This window comes from Protopterus annectens, chromosome 2.part2 (genome assembly GCF_019279795.1).
Source record: "Protopterus annectens isolate FY-2018-M chromosome 2.part2, PAN1.0, whole genome shotgun sequence".
Classification (NCBI taxonomy): domain Eukaryota; kingdom Metazoa; phylum Chordata; order Ceratodontiformes; family Protopteridae; genus Protopterus; species Protopterus annectens.
In genome coordinates, this window is record NC_056730.1 from 454,619,892 (window position 1) to 454,643,122 (window position 23,231).

The window sequence follows — 23,231 nt, forward strand, 5'->3', positions numbered from 1 at the left end:
ATATGTCCAGGATGCTACCATTCCTGGGTTAGCCTTCTTTTGGGGATTCCTGACAGTTAAGGCAAGAAAAACTGAGGAAATGGCATCGGCTGCCTCCCTTTATACCTGACGTACTGACATCAGTTTTACAACCGGTGGCAGCTGACGTCATATACTAAGGTCTCTGGTATTCGGGCCGACTGAGGGCTACCGGGAGCCGAATAACCCATATGTGAGGACTAATAAAACCAAAAAGAAATGCTGTAGATGGGGAGAGAAGCCAGTGCGAACTGATTAGATTAAAATATCACTTTATTCGACACGCCAAAAAGCTACTATCATAAACGCCTTATATTCAAGCATGCGTTTTCGTCCTCACAACTCGGACTTCATCAGATGATTAATTAATTACATCAATTGTATTTATACACCATTTAAAAATGTTAAACCAATAGAATTCCTATATTTCATTTCAAATACTCTAATCATTCTTCGAGTGGGCTCATGAATATTCATTATCACCATTTCATTCTACTTATGTGGATTCATTATGAATAATAAATACATATTAAAATATATTGATAAAATCATATTAATAAATAAATTTTATCACATATATGATTCACCTTAAATACTATAAAAACATTAAATTTTAATACTACTAAAAATAGGAGAACAGTTCTTTATAAAGGGAGTAAAGTGCTTGTGAATGCAATGTTTATGCAATTCATTTTCTTACTACCAAAAATCATCGGGAAACAGTGCCATCTATGGTCATAAGAGAATATTGCATTAGTACTTTTTCTTTACTTTTTGGTAGCCCTTAATTTTAATAGTGGCAAGATAGAAAGATAGTCATTTAACCCTGGAAATTTTCCTGCTTCCAGGGTTACTTGCCACCATAATTCTTTGCACTCTATTCTTTCTTCCCATGGGCCACCCCTAATGTCATTCTTAATTTGCTCCAGTACTAAAAAGAAGAATTTATAACCTTCACATATTCTGGAATGTTTAAATAATGCATTAGTTTCTTTTCCTTTAGATATATCATAAATATGTTCGTATATTCTTCTTTTCAACGTTCTCTCTGTTTTCCCCACATAAAATGAATTACATTTTACACATATAGCGAGATATACTAACCCCTTAGTGTCACAATTATAGTGTCCTTTACTTCTTATCCATCTATTTCTACTTTCCAAAAATATTTCCCCCTTATTATTGATATATTCGCACTGATTACACCTTCCACATTTGAAGGTGCCCAGTTTCCTTCCACCATCCTTAAAGGGGTTTATATTATTTTTACTATTATTGTTTTTTTTATTTTCTAAGATATTCCTTATGCTACTTGAGTTTTTATAAACTACTTTTGGTATTATCTTAGGTACATCTTCCAAGTCAGTAAGGGAAATACATTTTCCGTACTCTTTCTGGAAAATTCCTCTTATATTATAATTTGTTGCATTATATTCCAAAACAAGGGCTTGCTGGTATTCACCTAAGTTTTCCGTCTCCTTACTCTCTATTTCATTGTTTACTTTATCATTAATATTTATAGCCCCCTTAATAGGTTTAAATTTATTTTCCCTACCCCTTTCTATTTCAGACCTAATGTTTTTAATAAAATCTTTAGGGTACCCCCTATCCAAAAACATTTTTTCAAGTAAATTACATTCAGTAATAAAATCACTATCCAAGCTAGTCATTCTACAACCTGTGACAAATTGTCCCTTCACTATATTCCTTTTACAATGTGCTGGGTGTGCACTATTATAGTGAAGGAAAGAATTACAAAAAGTGTTTTTTCTGTGTATTCTAGTTTCTAATTTATTATTATTTGTCTTGTATATTTCCAAGTCCAAATATTGGAGAATTTCATGGGATGTCTTATAAGTAAATTTGAGGAAATTAGTACTATTATTTATATATTCCATGAATTCTTCAAATTCTTCACTACTTCCTGTCCAGAATATAACTATATTGTCTAAAAACCTATGATATAGGATCCAACAGGAGTTGAACTTAGAATGTAAAACAAATGTTTCTTCCACTTTGCCAAAATTAAATTTGCAAATGTAGGAGCACAGGCAGCTCCCATGGCCACGCCCTGAATTTGTTGAAAATATGTGAGGACTGCAACAGTGAATACACTCGAACATCTACATTTATGGTAGGTTTACACAACTGAGTGTCCAGTCCACCTGCTGCATGTCTTTGGAATATGGGAGGAAATGGTAGCATCCAGAGGAAACTCACGTGACTACAGGGAGGCAGACTCCACACAGAAGGCACCCCAACCAAGAATCGAATCGGCGGACCAGGCACCCCAGCCAAGAATCAAACCGAAGGACCTCTACCTGTGAGGCGACACCGGCAACCACCGCAGCCACTAAGTTAAGTTAAGGATATCTGCTATAATTTTAAGCTGTTATGATAGTCTTCTAAAGTTTGGGAAAAACTAGCCCTTAAATAATAGAACAATATTTAGGAGAAAGACCTTCATGAAAGCAATATGATTCTTATAAGGCTTTTCATCTTTTTCTTTTTCTTCATCTGACAAATGCACCCTCCCCCCATAGATGTTTCTGTATTTATTTGAAGACTGTCCTGCAATGTTCTTTTAAAATATTTCCTGTGATTTTGAACTCTGAAGTTACTGTGTTGATTGACTGAGTACTGTCTTCTTTTATTATTAAATATATTTAAACCTATCTTTGTGGTTGATATTTGTGAGACATATTTAAGCTGTTAGTGTACTTGCATATGTATCTGGTGACACTGTACAGGCCACTCCTAAATAGCCTTGCAAGGCTTGATAAGACTACCATTTTGGATAATAGTAACATTACATAGTTGGATGGGACACCCTTTATAAGGGCCTTATAGTAGCTGATAAGTAGGGGTTGGTAGCAGTGGAAACTACCTTATTGTCTGTGCAGAAGGGGACATAGCTAGTAAACCTGTGCCAGCCTTTGCCAGGTGTGTGTGTGTGTGTGTGTGTGTGTGTGTGTCTGTCTGTCTGTCTGTCTGTGTTTGTATGTAAATCAAATCTCCAAGAGTGTGAGTGTGTGTCAGCTACTTTGGCAGGGACACAAAGCACTGGTTAGACAGAGTGAGTGTTGGAGGACTTGGCTTGGAACCCTGGCTAAGGACTCAACTCTATAGCTGTGCCAGTGGGGAGTCTTATTGGGTATCTGGGGAAAGAGGGAGAAATCAGCCCTAGACTGACTCTGATCTCTGTGTGTTCTTAAGGGAAATTGCACTTTACTGTGTGTATACTTGTCATCCTCCCAGTGTGTACATTCTCCACTGTTGACAGTGGTGAGTATTGAGCCTCCTTGATTACTGTGCCAGTGCAGGGGCATCACATATTAATTGGTGGACAGTGGTGGTATATGCACATCACATATTAATTGGTTTTCAGTGCTGGATTAGCCACATGACATATTAATTGGTGGTAGTGGTGTGGATATTGAATTCCTGTAGCCTGTGTACAGTGGTCATTGAAGTTGTTTGTACTCTCAAGCAGCCATGCAGTGAACATTGAGAGTTTCACTTCACAATTTTTTTTCGTTAGTTTAGTCAGGGAAAGCAGGCAAGCTGACAAAGAGCCAGTTTCCTGAGATGTGCCAGGTTAAAAGACTGGTGCATGCCAACCTGACTAAGGAAGAAATTATTGTAGCTTTGGGCACAGCTGCATCTCAGACCAGCGATCAGGAGGAAAACCCGGCTGGCCTTGGAGATGTACAACTCTCAGAAACTGGACAGCTCAACCTTTCTACACTGGACTTAGAAATCCATCTGGAGATAAAGAGACTTGAGCTGGAGGTCAAGAGTTTGGAAATAGAAACAGCAGAGAAACTGAGACATCTTGAGGCTGAGGAAAATGAGAAACTGAAACATCTAAAAGCTGAAGAAAATGAGAAAGGCGAAGTCCAGAGGCTGAGGAGAAAGAGAGGCAGAGGCAACATGAAAAGGAGATGCTGACTCTTCACTAGATTCGTGGAGGTAATGGGGAAGGGAGTAACCGAATCGCAGAATCAACAAAGGTCAGTAAATTTCTTCCACAATTTATAGAGAGGGATAGTTTTAATAGTTTCATTCATATGTTTGAAAGGGTATGTAAACAGTATAATGTTGACCAAGGGCTCTGGGTACGGTTTCTGACCCCCCTACTCCATGGTAAAGCTGTAACTGATATTTCTAAATTGTCTGATACTGATTACTTAAATTGTAATATTGTAAAAAACTGTCTTTTAGAATGCTTTAAGTTAACACCTGAAGCTTATAGAAAAAAGTTTTGTGAGCATAGACACAAGGCAGATGATAGTGTGTGTGAATATGTTGCTGAACCTAAGCACTTGTTTTCATAGGTGGGTGAGTGGATGTCAGGTCACCACTTTAGAAGGGCTGGCAGACCTTTTAGTGAGGGAACAAGCCTTTACCTCTTTGCCTGAGGACATGAGAATCTGGTTGGTGATGGACAGTGCACTACTGCAGATGAGTTGGGGAAGAAGGGAGACCTATACCTAGCAAGCAGGGTATCCCTGCACAGGAAAGGGAGACCCAGTGCTGCTCATGGGTTTAAGGGAACCCATGGTGGGCAGCCCAGCCTGCCCCAACAGAGTCCACCAGTAGCAGGGGAAGCCACTTGTCCAGGTACATGTCCAGGACCAAGGGTTAAATGTTTTAAAAGCAAACAATGGGACCATGTAGCATATAGATGTCCATGGAGGCAAGGTGGGGAACAAAAGGTGGGAGAGCCAGTAAGTGGGAATGGCAAAATGCCAGCAGTAAATTGTCTCAAGACAACAAGGGTGCCACACTACCACAAGAGGCTATATCCTATCTTAGTGGATGGGAAATAGGCCACTGCTAAGAGGGAGACAGCCTCTGACCTAACCATTATGAAGTCTGCAATGGTTACAGAAGACCACTACTTGCTTGGGCGCTCTACTCCAGTCAGAGCTTTATGAGGGACACCATTCCAAATACCTTTGGCTAGGGTTCACCTTGACTGGGAGGGTGGAAAAGGAAGCCAACAAGTAGGTGTGTTTGAGGATATCCATGCAGATGTCCTGATAGGGAATTATTTTGATTTTGTCAGGTTTAGAGGCAAGCATGTGGATCAGGTAGCCTGAGGGAGACCCAGATAGACTGCACACTTGCAGCCAGGACTGGTGAGGTGGCTACTTCAGGGAGGGAGCTACCCTGTAGCAGTGAGACTGAAGGTGAGCCACAGCTGCTTGTGGGTACTGATGTTCCCTTGGACAGAGTGACTGCAAGGGCAGAGGTGAATAGTAGTACCCAGGCTGATAGTGAGGCACCCCTGTCAGAGGATACCAGGCTTCCTGTGGAAGGGGAGCTGGGAAGGTTTACAAAGAGAGAGTTGAGACAGGCTCAGGTATCAGACCGTACATTACAAGGCTTGAGGGAGGTAGCTAGTGAGGCACCTGATTCTCGAGGGAAGGGGGAATCTGTATACTGGGACAAAGGGTTACTGTATAGAGAGTGGACCGCGGAGGGAAGGCTAGAGGGTGAGAGAATACAGCAGTTGGTAATGAACAGAGCTTACCATCTGGCACTTCTAGCCATAGCCCATGATATATTCCCTTTGCAGTTCATATGGGCATAAAACATACAGAGACGTATTATGCAGAACCTTTATTGGCCTGGGATTTCCAGAGCTGTAACAGGGTACTGCAGGACCTGTGAGCAGTGCCAAAAGGCAGGCAAGGCAGGAGACAAGGTGAAAGCTCCTTTGATGCCTTTGCCTGTGATTGAGGAGCCATTTCAGAGGGTAGCTATGGATATTGTGGGGCCTCTTAGTACCCCAGGTTCCACAGGGAAAAAGTATATCCTAGTGGTAGTAGATTACACTATCAGATACCCTGAGGTGGTGGCACTGTCCTCCACTGAGTCAGAAAAGGTGGCAAATGCTTTGTTAGAAATTTTCAGCAGGGTAGGTTTTCCAGAAGAAATACTGACTGGCAGAGGTGCCAATTTCACGTCAGACCTCCTGGCTTCTCTGTGGAAGTACTGTGGGGTGAAGCACCTAAAGACCACCCCTACCATCCCCAGACTAATGGTCTTGTTGAGAGGTTAAACTCTATACTCGAGTCCATGCTACATGGCATTTGCAGACCAGTTCAAGAGAGACTGGGACAAATATTTGCCCCAAGTGTTGTTTGCTTACAGAAAAGTTCCCCAGGAATCCACAGGGTTTTCACCCTTTGAGTTGTTCTATGGGCATATGGTGAGGTGACCCCTAGATTTGATTTGAGATGAATGGGAGGGTGAGTGTGAATCCCACAAGGAATCTCTTGTGGCATATGTGCTAAACCTCAGGATAATGCTCGGGGAACTCATGGGCTTGGTCCAGGAAAACCTGGCAGAAGCCCCAACAGCAGAATAAGGTCTGGTATGACAGGAATGCTTAAGCTAGAGAGTATGCTGTAGGGCAGCCATACCTCTCAACCTGGAAACATCAACAATCTGGACAAGGTCCATGAAAAATAGGTACAAATCTGTACACTGATTAACATCTAATTTGCATGCATAATTATGTAACCCCACCCACTCCTATGGAATTGTGGGACACCAACTTTTAAATGCAAACTGAAGAACAGACAACTAAAATATGGCACCAGAGTCCCCCTGCAGCCATTCCAATGTCCCATTACCTGGCTATTTCACCCTATTTACCATAAACACTGTGTACATACTGCTTTACTTCTACAATGATTTGGATTTTATTTTTACATTTTACAGCACAACAATGAACAAACAGTAATAGACATCGGATAAACAAAGTGATACTGTCTCACAATGAAAACAGACTTGGCATTAAAACATCTCTGCCCTTGAAACTCACATTCATTGAAACAGCATTGAAACCCACATCACATCCAAAGAAAATGCAACTGGCCAGTGGTGGATAAAGATTACCTTTGGATTGTTTTCAGATCATTGGCCCCTTGCACACAAAACAAGAAACACACGTGTTCTTTTCTTTGATACACCTTCCTGACTTTAAATTATATTCCTTGACCTTGTGAACTTGTATAATACAACACACTTGTTAGACAGAGTGCATTTTAGATTTATTGTTTGAACATTTTTCCAGTAGGATGTACTGTAGACAATGAAACAAAATGCATGAACCAATAATGACAAAACTGCCCAATTCAGAACATTTCCATCATAAAAGTCTACTTCCACACCCACAGTATAAATAGCATGACAGTAGTGTAAGCCATAAGCATCTTGCACAGCTTCTCACACTTATTTTCAATTTCATTTTATTAGGGGGGGGGGGACAAAAGGTAAAAAACCAGGGACACATTTTAAACATTGCTTGTATAATTTTGCATAGTTGCTAGAATAAAATGTAATGTTACCACCATGCATTTCACTGGCAAGTCTTGAACCCAGAATGCTATGCACTACAGTCAGAACAACATACCACTATGCCAAATCAGCAGCTTCCTGAAAAATAGGAAGACTGAAACCTAATGGCTATCATTTAGTGAATTAATTTCTCAGAACAGCGCTCAACCTCTTAGCACAAAAAACCTGGGCAAAGCTCTGAAACTTAATGGATATCATTTAGTTTGGTGCCTGTGCTGGCCAACAAGTATGATTTTTTAAGTTTGCTGTCAGTGCTTTTTTTCTTCAACTTCTTAAAGATTCCTAGATATTTGCTACATAGGGTTTAGAACCTGTTCATTTGGCTAATGATCTGGCCAACTAATTGCATCCATGGAAACGACGGCTGGCTGGACAGGGCTCTACTAGGAAGATGGATAAACATATGTGACCATAGTGGCAGCTTTTGTATATTCTAGTTCCACACAGCCACAGTTATGCCTTTACTCATAAATAATCAGTGTGATAGAGGCAATCTATTTAAAGTGTAACTTATAAATTTACTTAATATAGTTCATTTTTCTCTCTCTGTACTTCTCACACCCATTTACACTCAATCTCTCTACATCCATTCACAATTAAATCAGTTTTTGCTTTTCTGCCTTTCCTTACCCACACCTATTCTGCACTGTTAGCAGACCCCCTAGGACTATAATATTTTATAAAACAGATGCATTATAATGAGACATTAGTCGCTCAAAACCCAGGTAAAACTCCTGCCACAGACTTGTTTGCCTTGTTAACTTTTGTCTATCACTTTGTGCTACCCAATGTCTATCACTTTGTGCTCCCCAATTACTTAATGCCTTTAATTTGGAATACCCTTAGTACTGACATAAAAATCGTTGAATCTAAAGTTAAATTTAGGTATGCTGGCACATATCAACATATCTTGGCAACACTTTGGCTTGAAATTTACTTCAGGTTGTGTAGTCTAGTCATTATAATAAAGCAGTTCATCATCACTGAACATATATTACTAAAGTATTTTGAGTTTTATAGGGTTGCTTTTATCTTAACCTATGTACATCATGCATGGATATGTTGTAATATTAGAAACCATATTTTTCTTTGCATGCATTGTAATTTTTTTTCTAGACCTTCTTTTCCATGGGACCTCTCTGGCTCTATCTGGCCAACCCAGGAAGCACTATAGCTGTAATCTCTCGCTCCCTTTAAATACACACACACATGTGCATATACACACACATAGGCTTTGGTAATTTATACTTTCATAGGTGGAAACACACACACACACACACACTTCTGCCAGAAATAATCCTTTCCTACCTGCAAAATCCATTCCTTCCAAAATGTTTCTGAACACCAAAGCCAGGCGCAGCACTTTGAATTACGAAAAAACCTGCACAAAGCGTGCTCGTTTGAGAAAAGAGCTGAAGCAACTGTTTCTAAAAAACATTATGATGTACCGGCAGAACGTTTTATCGCTCATTTGAATAAACCGCTCAGAGATCACAGGGAAAACTGGAAATGAGCCCTTGAGCTCAATTCCGACAGCTTGAAAGCCCTGACGGAGCTGACATCATCACGCAAGTGATGACGTCAGCTCAAAATAAGAAATGGGGAAAAATTGAAAAATAAAATGAAAACTAAAGCTGGTAAAAGTCGGAAATGGAGGGGTGACACTCGTGAATCGTGGCACCCCAGTATTTGGACCTGAAAACTCGGTAAAAACCGAGTTATTCGGCATGGTTAGGAGGTATGAGGGTAGCAGGTAATGGCTCTCATTCCTGTCAGACACAGCAAGCTGCAGGCAGCTTGGGAGGGACCCTACAAGGTAGTAAGGAAAGTCAGTGATGCTAACTACATGGTAGAACTGCTAGACAGGAGGCAGGGGCACAAACTGTACCATGTTAACATGAAGAAATCTTACCATGACAGGGGGAGGCTCTTGTGCTAAATATTTGCCATACAAGGCAGGAGGAGTCTGAGGGGCATCTATGGCTGCAGGGAGCCAGCTAGAAAAATCCCAGATTACTGTGGTGGAGCCTATGGTTGCAGGCATATGATGGGACAGTGTAGCACTGTACTGGGGTAAGCAATGCCAAGGCAGCTGGAATCTCAAGACAGGGAAGGGGGTAAGGTATTACCAGATAGACTCAACCCTCTCAAGCAATGTTTCTCAAGAGTCACTCGAAAAACTAGCTTGCGTTTTCAGGGCGGGGGGGGGGGTGACAAACTGAAATGCTGCCAGCCCAGTTAGTTGGAATTTTGTCAATAATCATGTCATTTGGGAATATCAGCATAATTCATAAGCTTGTCTTACAAATGTAAGAGAACTATATGTTATGTATATATTAAACTACTGGTAAGGAAGTGTGTCTTGAACAGGGTTTGTACAGTACTGAGTTTCAAGAATGTGTCCACAGTGTACCCTACTGGAAAAGAACAGAAGAACAGAAATGTTTATGAACTATATATCTGTGCAAATGTATGTTTTAACAGTAGAAACTAGAGCATAAATGAGTTAACTTTGAAAACTTCAAGAAAATAAGTTGAAATTAAATTGTTTTACGACTGCTTTATAAAAGTTAGTTTCCATGCAGCAAAGAGACAGGATGTGAACTAGGGTGCCTTCTGCATTGCTTTGTAAGTGTTTTATTGTTTTATGTCTTCTAGCAACTGCAAACATCTGAAGGCTATGTATTTTTCACACAGAGATGTTAAATGTTGGACACTGGGGGTTTAGCCTGGGAACTGAAGACAGGTGACAAAAAGTGATGTCATCCAAGCTAAATCAGCAGTAATATTTGATATTAATTTAAGAACTCTCTCAGAGAGAGACTGGGATTTTGTATTTTGTTTTAGACCTAGCAAGAACATCCACTCAATCATCATCTGCAATTTTTTTGCTGTAAGTAAGATTTAGGGCATAGTGTCTTTCTTCGATATAGATAGGAATATAGTAAAGATTAGTTTAGATGTTTTCTGCATTTATTTGAGACTGTCGTGCAATGTTGCTTTAAAATATTTCCTATGATTTTGAACTCTAAAGTTACTGTGTTTATCGACTAAGTATATGTCTTATTCTTTTATTATTTATTATTGTAATTAATGTAAATATTGTGAATAATTTTCTACTTTCTTCTTAATTATGTATATAAAGCAAGCATAATCTGATTCCTCAATAGATGTAATTTAACTGACAATCACTCTCAACACTCATTTTCCCTTGCATCAAAAGTAACTGAATCACCCTTAAGTTCTCTCTTAACAGATTCTGCCAACTATGCTTGTTGTAAATTCTTATTTGTGTTTCTCAGTACAATGTTATCTTGTATACTCCTGCATTTTATTGTAATTGAACTTGTACAGTGTTTTCTTGGAGCTTTTCTCCCCGGGCCTCCACTGAAAACGGGTCATGTTGACCCAGTGGACTTCCCTGGTAACCAAACTGGAAATAAATAAATAAATAAATTATTAAATATATTTAAACTAATTTTTGTGGCTGATATTTGTGAGACATATTTAAGCTGTTACAGTACTAAATAGCTTGCAAGTCTTCGTCATCTACCATTTGGATAATAGTAACATTACACAGTAGGATTGTAATGGTCTTATAGTAGCTGATAAGTAGGGGAAACTACCTTATAGTCTGGGTAAAAGGGGGCATAGCTAGTAAACCTGTGCCAGCCTTCCCCAGGTGTGTGTATAAACCAAATCTCAAAGTGTGTGTGTGTCAGCTACTTGGGCAGGGACACGAAGCACTGGTTGGACAGAGAGGGTGCTGGAGGTCTTGGCTTAGCCCCTCAGCTGAGATCTTAACCCTATAGCTGTGCCAGTGGGGAGTCTTATTGGGGATCTGGAGAAAGAGGGAGAAACCAGCTCCAGACTGACTGTGATCTCTTTGTGCTCTTAAGGAACTTGCACTTTACTGTATGTGTATTTGTCATCCTCTCAGTGTGATGTCCCCTAGCTGTTGCCAGTGGTGAGGATTGAGGCTACTTGATTACTAGGCCAGTACAAGGGCATCACACTCCTGTTCATATTCTGTTCTTGATTTCACATGACCAGCATATACAGATGCATCTGTGACAGAGGAAATATAAGTTGAAAATTTTGATTTTAAACAAAGAGGAAGAATGTAGCATATGTCCTATTCAGTGCTGCAATATTCTTTGCATGTGGATTGTATGACCCAACATCCAGCCAGTATACAAAAGCTTTTAGCTACTGCCAGTATGTGGGATGTCACACATCTGATTTGACAACGTCAGCCATAAAAGGACATCCATGTGTACCATCCTCAGAATATGTCTGCCGCCATTCGGAAGGTTGACTCCTACATACGGCCTGCAGTCGAATTTTGTGTGTGTGTCACTACCAGCTTCAGATAAGTTCCCCAATGGGGGATTTATTTTCTTGTTACTGCTGTCTATTTTTTTCATGTCATCCAGGAAGGGCAAGTAGGTGTGGAAGGCTGATTCCACATAAAGATAACCATGACCTCTGTCTTTTCTGTTTAGGGCCTAGTCACGACTACTGATCCTGTTCTGTCAGGCCTTTGTGCCTAAGACATTGCATAGCTGTCTGTTGGCTCTTAATCTGTATCTTGAGAGTCAGCAGCTTAAACATCTAGCTAAAGATGTTATGGAGGGTTCTGGGGGTCCTTCAACCATGCTGAGTTTGAAGAGGAAGGTAAGTAAATAGAAACCTGAATCCTCTTGCTCTGTGCCTTCTACCTCAGGCGTACCCTTTGAGGTCTGTGAAGATCCGCTCGTACGATCTGAGATCGGGTCTGCATCATCAGCAGGTACCTCTGCAGAAGCTGCCAAGGGAGTGGATCCCAGCATATCTGAGACTTTGCAGATATCTGTTTAGAAAGAAATGGGGGAACAGCAGCTAGTTGTGCTGGAGCACTCCAGCGACGTCTCTGTGGCTGCTGCTGTGACTAGGAATCCTTCTTTAACTGTGTCAGCCATTAGGCCTACATCAGGTTCCTCTTCCTTGTCCCTTATCACAAAAAGACATGTGAAAAAGAAACAGAAGGCCAAACATTCAACCATCCCTTCTTCTCCACAGTTGGATTGGGATGTCTTTTCCCAGGGTGTGATTAAGGCCTTGATGGCCTTGAAGCCTCAGCCTTCTTTCACTTCCTCTCCGGTTCAGGCTGTTGGGTCTGAGGTGATTGACGTTGATTCTGAGGAATCATCTCTGATGATTACTCCATGACATATTCCACCCAAATTGCTTCTTCTTCTTTGGAATATGCATCTCCTGAGGAGGAACCCAGTGGTGGGGAATTCCCCTCAAGAAGAAATTTCCTTTGGAGAGACTGTTAATAAAATGATGGAGTTTTTCAAATGGGATTGTTCCCAGATTTCTGAAGAACAGAAGAGGTATTATGACCTTCTGATGGAGGTTCCCTCTCCCTCTGCAGTTTCTCTAGTCCTTCCAGTTTTCATAGATGCATTTTCTTCCTCCTCCTCTAAAGTTCCAGACTTTCAGGTCCCCACTTCCAAGAGGGCTGACAGATTTGATGAGGTTCCAGATGACTGCAAGTTTCTCTATAAGTGTCCCTCTGCATATCCAGCTGTGGTCTCTGTAGTTTCAGATAAGTCTTCCCCATTATCTCCTTCTGCCAAGCTTCTTACTTCACATAAAAGGAGCAAGAAGGTAAAAAGGTATATACCTCTTCCACTTTAGCTATAAAAGCTATTAATTACCAGACTTGCATGTCTAGGTGCTCCTTTGCTTTGCTTTCTCAAGCTTCACAGGCCTTATCTTCTTTGGCAGACTCTGAGATTAAAACGCAGGTCATGTCTCTCTTGGCTGCATCCTCTCAAGTGGCTAGACATTCCTTTAAGTGCAACTGTGATGCTGTTGAGGCATTATCAAGAGCTGCTGCCTTTGCCTCTCTTCTTAGGAGACATTCATGGCTGAGACTTCAATCATTACCTGATGATATTAAGGCGAAGTTGCTAGCTGCTTCTTTGGACAAGCCTGCCCTTTTTGGATCTGCTGCTATAGACTTAGTTAAGGCTCTGCAAGAAAAAGGGAAGGAGCTTCAAGATCTCAAATACCAGTTTGCTAAATTTCATAGAAACTTCCCTGTCAAGATTTCCTTTGTTAGGAGACCTGCTCTTTATCCTTCTTCTGCTCCTAAGTCTAAGAAGTCCACCAGAAGATTCTTTCAGTCAAAAACATCTTCAGTCCCCTCTTCTCAGCAGTCCTTTCGGGCCAGACCCAATTTTCTGTGACTACCTTCTCTTCCAAGTCATACACCTCTTTCTTTTCCTGCCTGGACAAGGATCACTGAGGATGACTGGGTCCTGTCCATTATTCTAAAAAGTTATTTTATGACTTGGAAGAATCTTCCTTCTTTCATGGGAATTCCACACCCCCCATCCAGTCAGTTGCATCTGTTTCCACAACTCCTTTCACAGCTGATGTCTCTGTACCTTTGGATCAGATAGGCAAGGGTTTCTACTCAAGAATGTTCCTGGTCCCAAGGAAGGATGATCATTGAAGACCAATTCTTGATCTCTCCCAGTTGAACACTTTCCTGCAAGTACCTTCTTTCTGGATGCTGTCCTTGCAGACAATCTTTCCCCGCATTCCACCCCAATCTTTCATGGCTTCCTTGGATCTCAGAAATGATTATCTGCATATCCCCATCAGTCTGTTATACAGGAAATGTTTATGTTTCTTAGTGGTTCTTTGCACTGTCAATTTTCTGACTTGCCTTTTGTTTTTTTGCTACAAGGGTATTCACAAAGTGCCTGGCCCCTGCCATTCCCTTCTTAAGGGTCCAGGGGGTTCAGGTTTATCCTTACCTGGATGACCTTCTCTTCCTAACAAGCAAAATAGATCTCTTGTCCCAAAATCTGAGGAAGGCCATTCATTTTTTTTCAGACCCTGGGTTTCACAATAAATTTCAAAAAATCCACTTTGACTCCATCTCAGGATCACATCTTTTTGGGGTGGAGGTTCAGAACAGACTTGACGATGGTGTTCCTGCCAACAGACAAGGTTCAGTTTCTCACTTGTTTCATGGAGACCCTTCTTGACTCTCTCTTCCATCTCAGCCAGGGAATTCCTAAGACTTCTAGGGTTCATGACTTCCACATTTCCCTTGTTACCCTTCGCAAAACTCTATATAAGAACATTTTAGTGGTTTATAAAGACTACCTGGTCCCAGCATGCTCATCCGCTACATGTTATGATTCCTCTTCTTCCCTGCCTGAAAACAGAGCTCCTCTGGTGGATTCAGCAACTCTCTCTGAATCCAGTCTTCTTCTCTTACCCCAGCCTTCTCGACAGATTTTCACAGACCCTTCAGACTTGGGCTGGGGGGGCAACCCTTGCCCCCTAAGAAGGTTCAGGGTCTTTCGTCCCCATCTCAGATATAGGCCTTGAATGGTTTTCTGAATTCTTGTTTGAGCAGTTCGGGTTACCTCAGTCTACTAACAACATGTTAACACAACTGATGGAGATAGTGCTCAGGAACAGTTATATTCTTTTTGAGGGGCACTATTTCAAGCAACTTGGGGGAGAGGCCATGGGTTCTCCATGTGGTCCACTATTTGCCAACGTGGTGATGGCCTGGTGGGAGAAAACCTATTTGTTTACCTCTCCTTTTTTTAGTAATGTCATCTTGTATCTGAGGTATTTTCCTTAATGATGTTTTTGAGGTATACTGTGTGCATTTGCTTTTTTACTAACTGTATGAATGTAATTACACATGTATTTTTTTTACCTTCAACACTATGTAACTTAGATTGTATTCGCATTGCTTTTGGAGCTTTTCTCCCCGGGCCTCCACTGAAAATGGGCACGTTCTGGCCCAGTGGACTTCCCCGGTAATCAAACTGGAAATAAATAAATAAAATAAAAATTTGGGTGATTTATTCATTGCATGGAAGTGGTCTGAGGAATGTATTGTAGAATTCATGAACTACATTAATGAAAGTACTACATTTTTGAAATTTACATACAATCTTGGGGTGGATGGGATTTCTTACTTGGATGTTTTCTTGGTTAAAACTATGGATGGTTTGAAATCAAAGATTTATAGAAAACCAACATACTCGAATAGTATTTTACACTTTGACAGTAGTCATCCCATGCAGGTCAAACGAGGTATCATCAATGGGCAATTGGTAAGAGAAGCCCGGATGGTGTCAAATTATAGTGATTTCATTGATGAATGTGACTTCATGTGTCAAATGTTCATGGGTAGAGGGTACCCCAAGTATTTAATTAATAATATCAGAAGGAAGGTGATAGATAAATGTGAGATTGGTTATTTTAAACCTATTTTGAATAACTTGGGAGAAAATATTTCGAATATGGTGGGTCTATCTACTAATGTGGACATAACCAGTTTGGTTGACCATGAAGTTACTTTCAATTCAGTAACTTTGGGCATATCTAGGAGGTCTGGAAGGAGGAATGATATATCATGTCCACTGGTGACTACCTTTTCCAACGACGGCTGTATCATGCAAGCTATAGTTAATAAGAATTGGGCCATTTTAAACAGTGATCCGGGGTTGGGATCTTTTTTTGGGGAACACCCTGAATTTGTATTTAGAAGGGATAGGAACATTAAAAATCTATTGGAACAAGTCAAGGACTGTAATGTACAGGGGAAAATGACATCTTGTGGTGTGTGTAGTCAGTGTAAAAATATTTTAACATCTAAGGTCAAGATTGTTAACAGGGTTATTTCTAGTAAGGGTAAGTTTAATTGTCACACACAAGGGATGGTATATGCTGCCCTGTGTTCACAATGTCCCGGTTTTTATGTCGGGAAAACCCAACGGAAGTTGAACCAGCGTATTTACGAGCATTTATATGATGTTCGTAAGTGTGAGGAAAAAAATGCTTTATTTAGGCATATTAAAATGTTTCCTGATCATGCATTTAAATTTGTGGTGTTAAGCAGGTCAAGCGGAGGGATCGAGGTGGACCTTGGAGGTTCTGGTTGGAAGATAAAGAAATTTGGTGGCAGGTCTTTCTCAACGCCCATGTCCCCCCTGGGTTGAATGACACTATTTCCATCAGCAGTAAATTAAGGCTTAGGGTATTAAATAGATGAAATGTTTTTATTGCAATATATTAATATTATTTTGTATGTGAATGCTGTATGCATTAATTATGTGTAATTATTATTTAACATTTATGTAATTTATATGTTTTTTTTTATCATGTCTAAGTGCATAGGTTTATTATTGATTAGAGTGATTTTTCATGATTAACTAATTGAAGGGTGTGGGTGTGTGATATATAAGCTGAACTGTTGTTTCATTGAATTGTCTGATGAAGTTTGGTCTATGTGCCTTACGAAAGCGCTAACGTTTGTATTTTTTACTGAATCTTTTATTTATTTAGTAAAACGCTTGTTCCTATATTTCAGCGTGTGGTTCATCGATTTATTGTTACTGGTTGGTGTTGTGCTTTGTGTTTTTCCATCTCAGAAGAGGGAGAATATCAACATCAGAGAACTGAGGGCTCTGCTTCTAGCTTTGCAAACTTTCCATCCTCTCTTCCAGCCAGGGCTTCTGAAGATTTTTACAGACAACACCACTGTCCTCTGGTACATAAGCAAGCAGGAGGGCACCAGATCTTAACTTCTATGCAGTCTATCTATCAAAGCATGGGAACTGGCCATTCAGTACGTCACTCTTCCTGCTGTTTACCTACCCTCTGCCTAAAACTCTGTGGTGGATGTATTAAGCAGATCCATGACACACTCCCATGAATGGATGCTTCACAGGGATGTGTTCCTGGACCTGGTTCATTGGTGGGGTACTCCATATCTGTAGCTATTTGCCTCCCCGCAGAACAGGCACCTTCCTCTCTTTTGTGCCAGAATTCCTCATCCTCCGGATTGGAAGGTGGACACCCTGTCTTTCTCACGGAAGGGAAATGTTTCTTTGTGCATCCCCCCATCCTTCGCATGCAGAAGTCTGTGCTGAAGATTCAGCAGGACAAAATGAAAATCTTGTCACTGACTGCCTTTTGGCCAAGACAGCATTGGTTCTGTCTTCTTCTGCAGTTAGCCAAGGGCCATCAGCACAGATTACCTCACCAGTTGGACCTGCTCACACAGGACAAGGGGTCCCTGCTTCATCCACATCTGTCAGCATTACATCTGACCTTGTCGGTGATCAACGTTTGATCCTTTTCAGGCAAGTTTACACTCAGGACGTGCTTGGGGTTTTGCAGGAGGCCAGGAAACCCAATACAAGAAAGTCTTATATTTCCAAATGGAGAAGATTGCCTATCTAGTGCTTTAAAAGAGGTCTAGATCCACTTTCTGTGGGCATTCCACTTGTACTCTTACCTGTGTGACCTGCTTAAAAGTGACGTATCATATTCCTCTGTGAAAGTCCACTTATCTGCTGTTTCTGCTCGTCTGCCACTATCACCTACTTCAACTTCCAGATTGGAGGTTAAACTTTTCCTTAAAGGCATCTTACATATTAAGCCCCCAAGGAAGCCAGTTCCTCCTCCTTGGGACCTTAATTATGTTTTAGAAAAATTAACTCTGCACCCCTTTGAGCCAACATGTTCTGCTTCTCTGAAGTTTTGCACTTGGAAGTCTGTGCTCCTAGTTGCCTTGACCTGTGCTAGGTGGAACTCTGAGATACAGGCTTTGAAGACAACTCCACCTTTCTTAGTTTTCCACAAGGACAGAGTTGCCATCCGAACCAGCCCTTCTTTCTTGACTAAGGTGGTGAATGACTTCTTTCTTAATCAATCTATCCAACTACCTACCTTTTTCCCTTCTCCTCAGTCCTCTCGTGAATAAATTTTGCATACGCTGGATGTGCATAGACACTTAGATTTTACATGGACAAGACTAAAGCTATCAGGAAATCAGATCAGCTTTTTGTGTCATTTCATCCCAGGGCTCTGGATCTGCCTGTCTCTAAACAAACTATTTCATCTTGGATTTCTAAGGCCATTGTGTTTTGCTATGATTTCCATTGTAAGTCCTTGCCTATTTCTGTCAGACCCCACTCCACTAGATCTGTGGCTTCTTCAGGGGGTTTTCTTTAAGGGTCTGGATACTAATTCCATTTTGGAGGCAGATACTTGGTACTCTGTGCACACGTTTACCAAGCATTACAAGTTGGACTCTATTTCTAGCTCCAGGGCGAGGTTTGCTAGGGCTGTTCTTCATGGGTTTGTGGAGAATTCTTCCTTGCAACCTTCCTCTGCGCCTACCACCTCCTAGGGTCCCACATAAGCTGTGGCACTCCCTGATATGTAAAGAATACTGCAACATTGACTAGAAGGATATAGAATAGTTGTGTAAAATCTTACCATAACCATTGATGTCCTTCTCTTCTATGTTGCAGTATTCTGACCCTCTTGCCTTCCCCCTGCATCTTGTCACTTCCCTGGATGACTTATTGTTTTCCTTAGGACTCTTGTTCCTCATGGGGTATTTCTGTTCTGAGGATGGTATGTGTGAACATCCTTTTATGGCTGATGTTGTCAAAGCAGACATGCAACGTCCCATGTACTGGCAGTAACTGAAAGCTTTTGTATACTGGCGGACGTCAGGTCGTAGAGCGGAATACAACCCATATGTAAAGAACACTGCAACAGAAAAGAGGAACATCTATGATTATGGTAAGATTTCACATAACTATTCTTTCTTTTTCTATTAAGTCTGTCATTTTTGTTTGATAAGATTGCAGGTAGTATGCTGTACAATTAGACTTTGCAAATTCCGTTTGTTTCTGGTAAATGCTGCTATCTGCTATATGCAGAAAGAAGATACTTGGTGACATAATGCAGTCTAGGCCAGGGTTTGTAGACATGCTCTGCATTTGTTCACAAGGTTTACATGCTGAGTAATGTTGCATGATAAAAGAAGGAGGCAGTGACTATCTAAAAGAGGTCATGCAGCGCTTTTGGGCAGTGCTCAAGGGTGTGTAAATGAGCCAGACAGTAAGTATGTATGCACGTGGATGTAAGACTTTAGTGCAGTTGTGCAAGTAGACAAAACTGTTCAGAGAAATTTTATAGTCACATGCAAGAAACAATCCACAGTGCAGCCACATGCTACATATCACAGTCTTGTGAAAACATAAAATGTAAACTGGGTCACTATATGTCAATATGTCAGTGGCAGTGGCATAACAGGTGGCAGACAAATTTGGTGCTGGACCACCAGAAGGCTCTGCGTTCAGGAGTGTATTAGATGGGGAAAGGAGAGATTTTTTTTGTAAATTAAAAGGAAGAAGAGGAACAGTAAAAGGGAAAACAAGGTGATAGTTAAGTGTGCAAGAGCAGACAGTGAGCAAGCTAAGGGGCAGGGTAGAAGAGGGAGGGAGCAAACATAGCTGGGAATAGGATGGGTTATGAGTAACTGCCATGTTGTCCCTGTACAGGCCCAGGTGAACAGTATAAGAATCTATCAACACATCAGGGATTAGAGTAGATGGTGTCATGGGCCACATCCTCTCCTAATGGCTCAATGGTATTAGTTGGCTATTCGAATGAATCAGCGATTTGCTCCAGGAGGCTATTCAAGTGAGCCATATATCTGCCCATTTCTCACTGCACCAACAGCCTTCACTGCCTCACTCAGTGCAGGTGGGCTACGTGCTAGTAAGGAGCCAGACACCCCCCCCCCAACACAAAGCACTCCAAGCTTCATCATCTTCATGAACCTCAGCCACAACCTCATCAGAGTTGTGATACAGTGAAGATGATTAAGGAATAAATCTGTTGTCCAGACTAGCAGTGATGATACAGATTAGGAAGCTGGTCATAATTGTGTGTATTTTGCCATTTGAATGAAGATTTTAAAAGATGCCAGTCTTTTTGTGGAGAACTAGCCATGGCTGCTTGAAAGTCTCTTGTATCTCTTGTGGAAGATGATGCAGTTTGCAATATGTTCTGCTCATTCTGAAGCAGAAAGGGCACATCGGAGATTAATAATATTTGTGATGTGAGTTGTTAAAACAGTATATACATTCACACAAGTACTTACTGCTAGCTGCTTTACAGGCAGCAGGTAAATGTGTATCCCTGTACAGGTGTTAAGGTATGTAAACTGAATATGAAATGGGTATTTATAATGACACACTAGGTAGTGTGCAGTCAAGGTGACTTGATGCAGCATACCTCTGAAAAGGGACGTTCAGAAACCTGTACAGAATATACAGGCATATAACATGCAGTGTACTGCCACTAACACCTCCTGACTTAGAAGATGTACACAATAGAAATCCTAATTCTTAGGATGAGCTCAACAGTCAATTGCCAGTAGCAATAACAGTTTCAAATCTGCAAAAGGATAAAAGAGAAAACATAAAAATACAAAAGCACGAAGAACACTGTTACTGTATCACTCAGGGTGTTCCTTCCTCATTGCCACTTCCCATGCACAAAAATCATCATGGTTTCTATGACACAGGTCGTTGAATGGATGCTTACACTGTTACCAATACTGGTGATGCCTATGTCCAAGGATGACTTCAATCCTCAGCTAGGTGATTCCAGACATCCGCTTTCTTAAATGCACTGTATTAGGGGCCCAGTAGGCATTCCCTGAAACACATGTGAAGGAGGTAAAATGTTATTTTGCTGTCATTTACCTACCATGCAGACAGCTACTTGTGGAGTAGTGCGATGCACATACATGGGCAGGTCTTCAGCTGGAACTCATGGCCACATGCTTTGGAAGTAACCATAATTTATTTATTTATTTTTTACATTTGTTAACTGGGAAAGTCCGACTAGGACAGTGCCTATTTTCAGTGTAGACCTGGGGAGAAATGCTCCAGATGCATGTCTTTGGAATGTGGGGGGAAACCCATGCGAATGCAGGGAGGAAATGCACCCCAGCCGAGAATCGAACCGGAGAACCTCTTGCTGTGAGGCGACAATGCAAACCGCTGCACCACTGTGCCAATTGCTGATTACACTCCGATGCCCTTTCCTTACTAGGAGCAAGTATACCTGAGATGCATGTTGGTCACTTGGCCACTGTGTGATCTTGCAACTGTCTGTCTCGCTGAACCATGTGATGACTACCATTAAACCCTTTGCAAGAGAGAAGTCTAAAATGGCCTTTTCTCCTTTATTCCTGTTGCCCCACCCATGTGGACTGAGGCAGTCCTCATATTCTATTCTTTCTGTCCGAATATGTCATTCAGGTCACCCATTATCAACACAAACTCTTGTTGTCCTACTTTTATCTAGTATACCCTGCATCTACTGTCTAAATGCACTGTTTTCCTCATTGACAGTGATGTAGCCCACAATTTGAGAGCAATCTGAAAATGCCTTATAAATGTGTACAAAGTTTCATTTTTTTGTAGGTTGTCCATAAGAAGTGTAGTATTGTTAAGGTTAATTTGAATTCAGTGTAATATATATCCCCTTATGGACATGTAGCTCCTTTGTAGCTTTAAAAGTGGAAAATTTATGTATGGGGCATATACATTAATTTTAATGAGTTAACCAATCACTGGCTCCCCTGTGCATGAAAATTTGATGGATACCATGAATAGCCATCAAATGTTTCATCCCTAGAGGCCTGTATCATACATTATGTTGATGTCCTTCAAGGATGCATCTGCAGTCATAACATATGGGTTGTCCTGCCTCAGGCAGCCCCCTTGATCGGCCGGATTCCAAAGTCTGGGTCTGGCCTTGGCTGATGTCGCACTTTCCCCGACATCAGAGCGTCTGGGGTATAAAAGCATCAGCCGACGCCATTTTCCTCAGTCTTTCTTGCCGTGTGGTGCCCGAAGCAGAAGCAGTTCGCAAGTGCCGGTCGGTCAGCTCCTGTGATTCAGCTACCGAAGACTTCGAAAAAGCTAAGTACCCCGTTGGGGACTCTTTCTTTCCTCAGCCGATGTCAGATAAAGTAAATAATTGTTTAACTTGTGGGAAACAAATACCTCATAAGGATTTTCACTCTTACTGCCTCCCTTGCTTAGGCCCAGACCACGACGTCTCGGCCTGTTCAGCCTGTGCTTCTTTCAACCGACGAACTCTTAGGCGTCGGTCGGAGTTCTGCAGAGGAATCCTTTGGGGCTAATTTTGCATATAAGATGCCATCGGAGACTCCGACGCATTTGGTGAAACGAAGGACAAGGACCGACACTGCGGCCTGCGGTTTCGGCTGAAACCACAGTTAGGCCTACCGCGAGTGTCTCGGTTTCGGCGAAACAGAGTCCTCGGTACTTCCTTTACCGAATCCACTCAACCGACCACCGGCCCTGGAGGCCCCGGCTGAGTCGGCTACTGAGCTACCTACTGAAACCAGTGTCCAGGAAATGTCCGACACCATTCCTTTGGACAAGTCTACTCCTGCACGTGGTGCAGCCAGACCCCCTGCTTCCATGTCCATTAAGGCTTTTTCCAGGGCTAAAGCTGCTAAACTTGCTAAAGCTTTGCCTCCCAAGACTACCTCTCAGAGACCTTCTTCTAGTTCTCAGATCCTCAGCCTTGCAGAGGATCTTATCTCTTTAATTAGAGGTTCTCAGCCTCACCCGGACAGGGGTTCTCAACCACCACCAGACAAAAGGCCCAGGACTGAGCCCTCTGACCAGCACTCTTCAGATAAGTCTACGGATGGATTTGTGTTGTCAGATCACCAGGAGGAGGCTTATTTGGCCTACGAGGATTCTGATGCTGAAGAATCTATCCCTTCGGCCTCCCCTCCTGAAGAGTTTTCCTTTGGTGAGACACTACACTCTATGAGAGAACATTTTCAGTGGCAGGGTCAGGAATTTTCTGATTCTAGAAAGAGATTAAGGACCTTTTTACATTTACCTCAGCATAGGCCTTTAGCTATACCTCCTGTTTTGAATGTTAAAGGA

At 41.5% G+C, this 23,231-nt stretch overlaps 1 protein-coding gene across 1 annotated transcript in view; it reads right to left on the reverse strand.

Annotated features, from left to right (window-relative positions):
* GFM2 (GTP dependent ribosome recycling factor mitochondrial 2) overlaps positions 1-23,231 on the reverse strand; it is a 1,110,238-nt gene that overhangs the window by 220,855 nt on the left and 866,152 nt on the right. Inside the window, 2 exon segments of the mRNA XM_044063950.1 lie at positions 6,688-6,706; positions 11,131-11,179. Of these exon segments, the coding sequence (XP_043919885.1) occupies positions 6,688-6,706; positions 11,131-11,179 (68 nt within the window).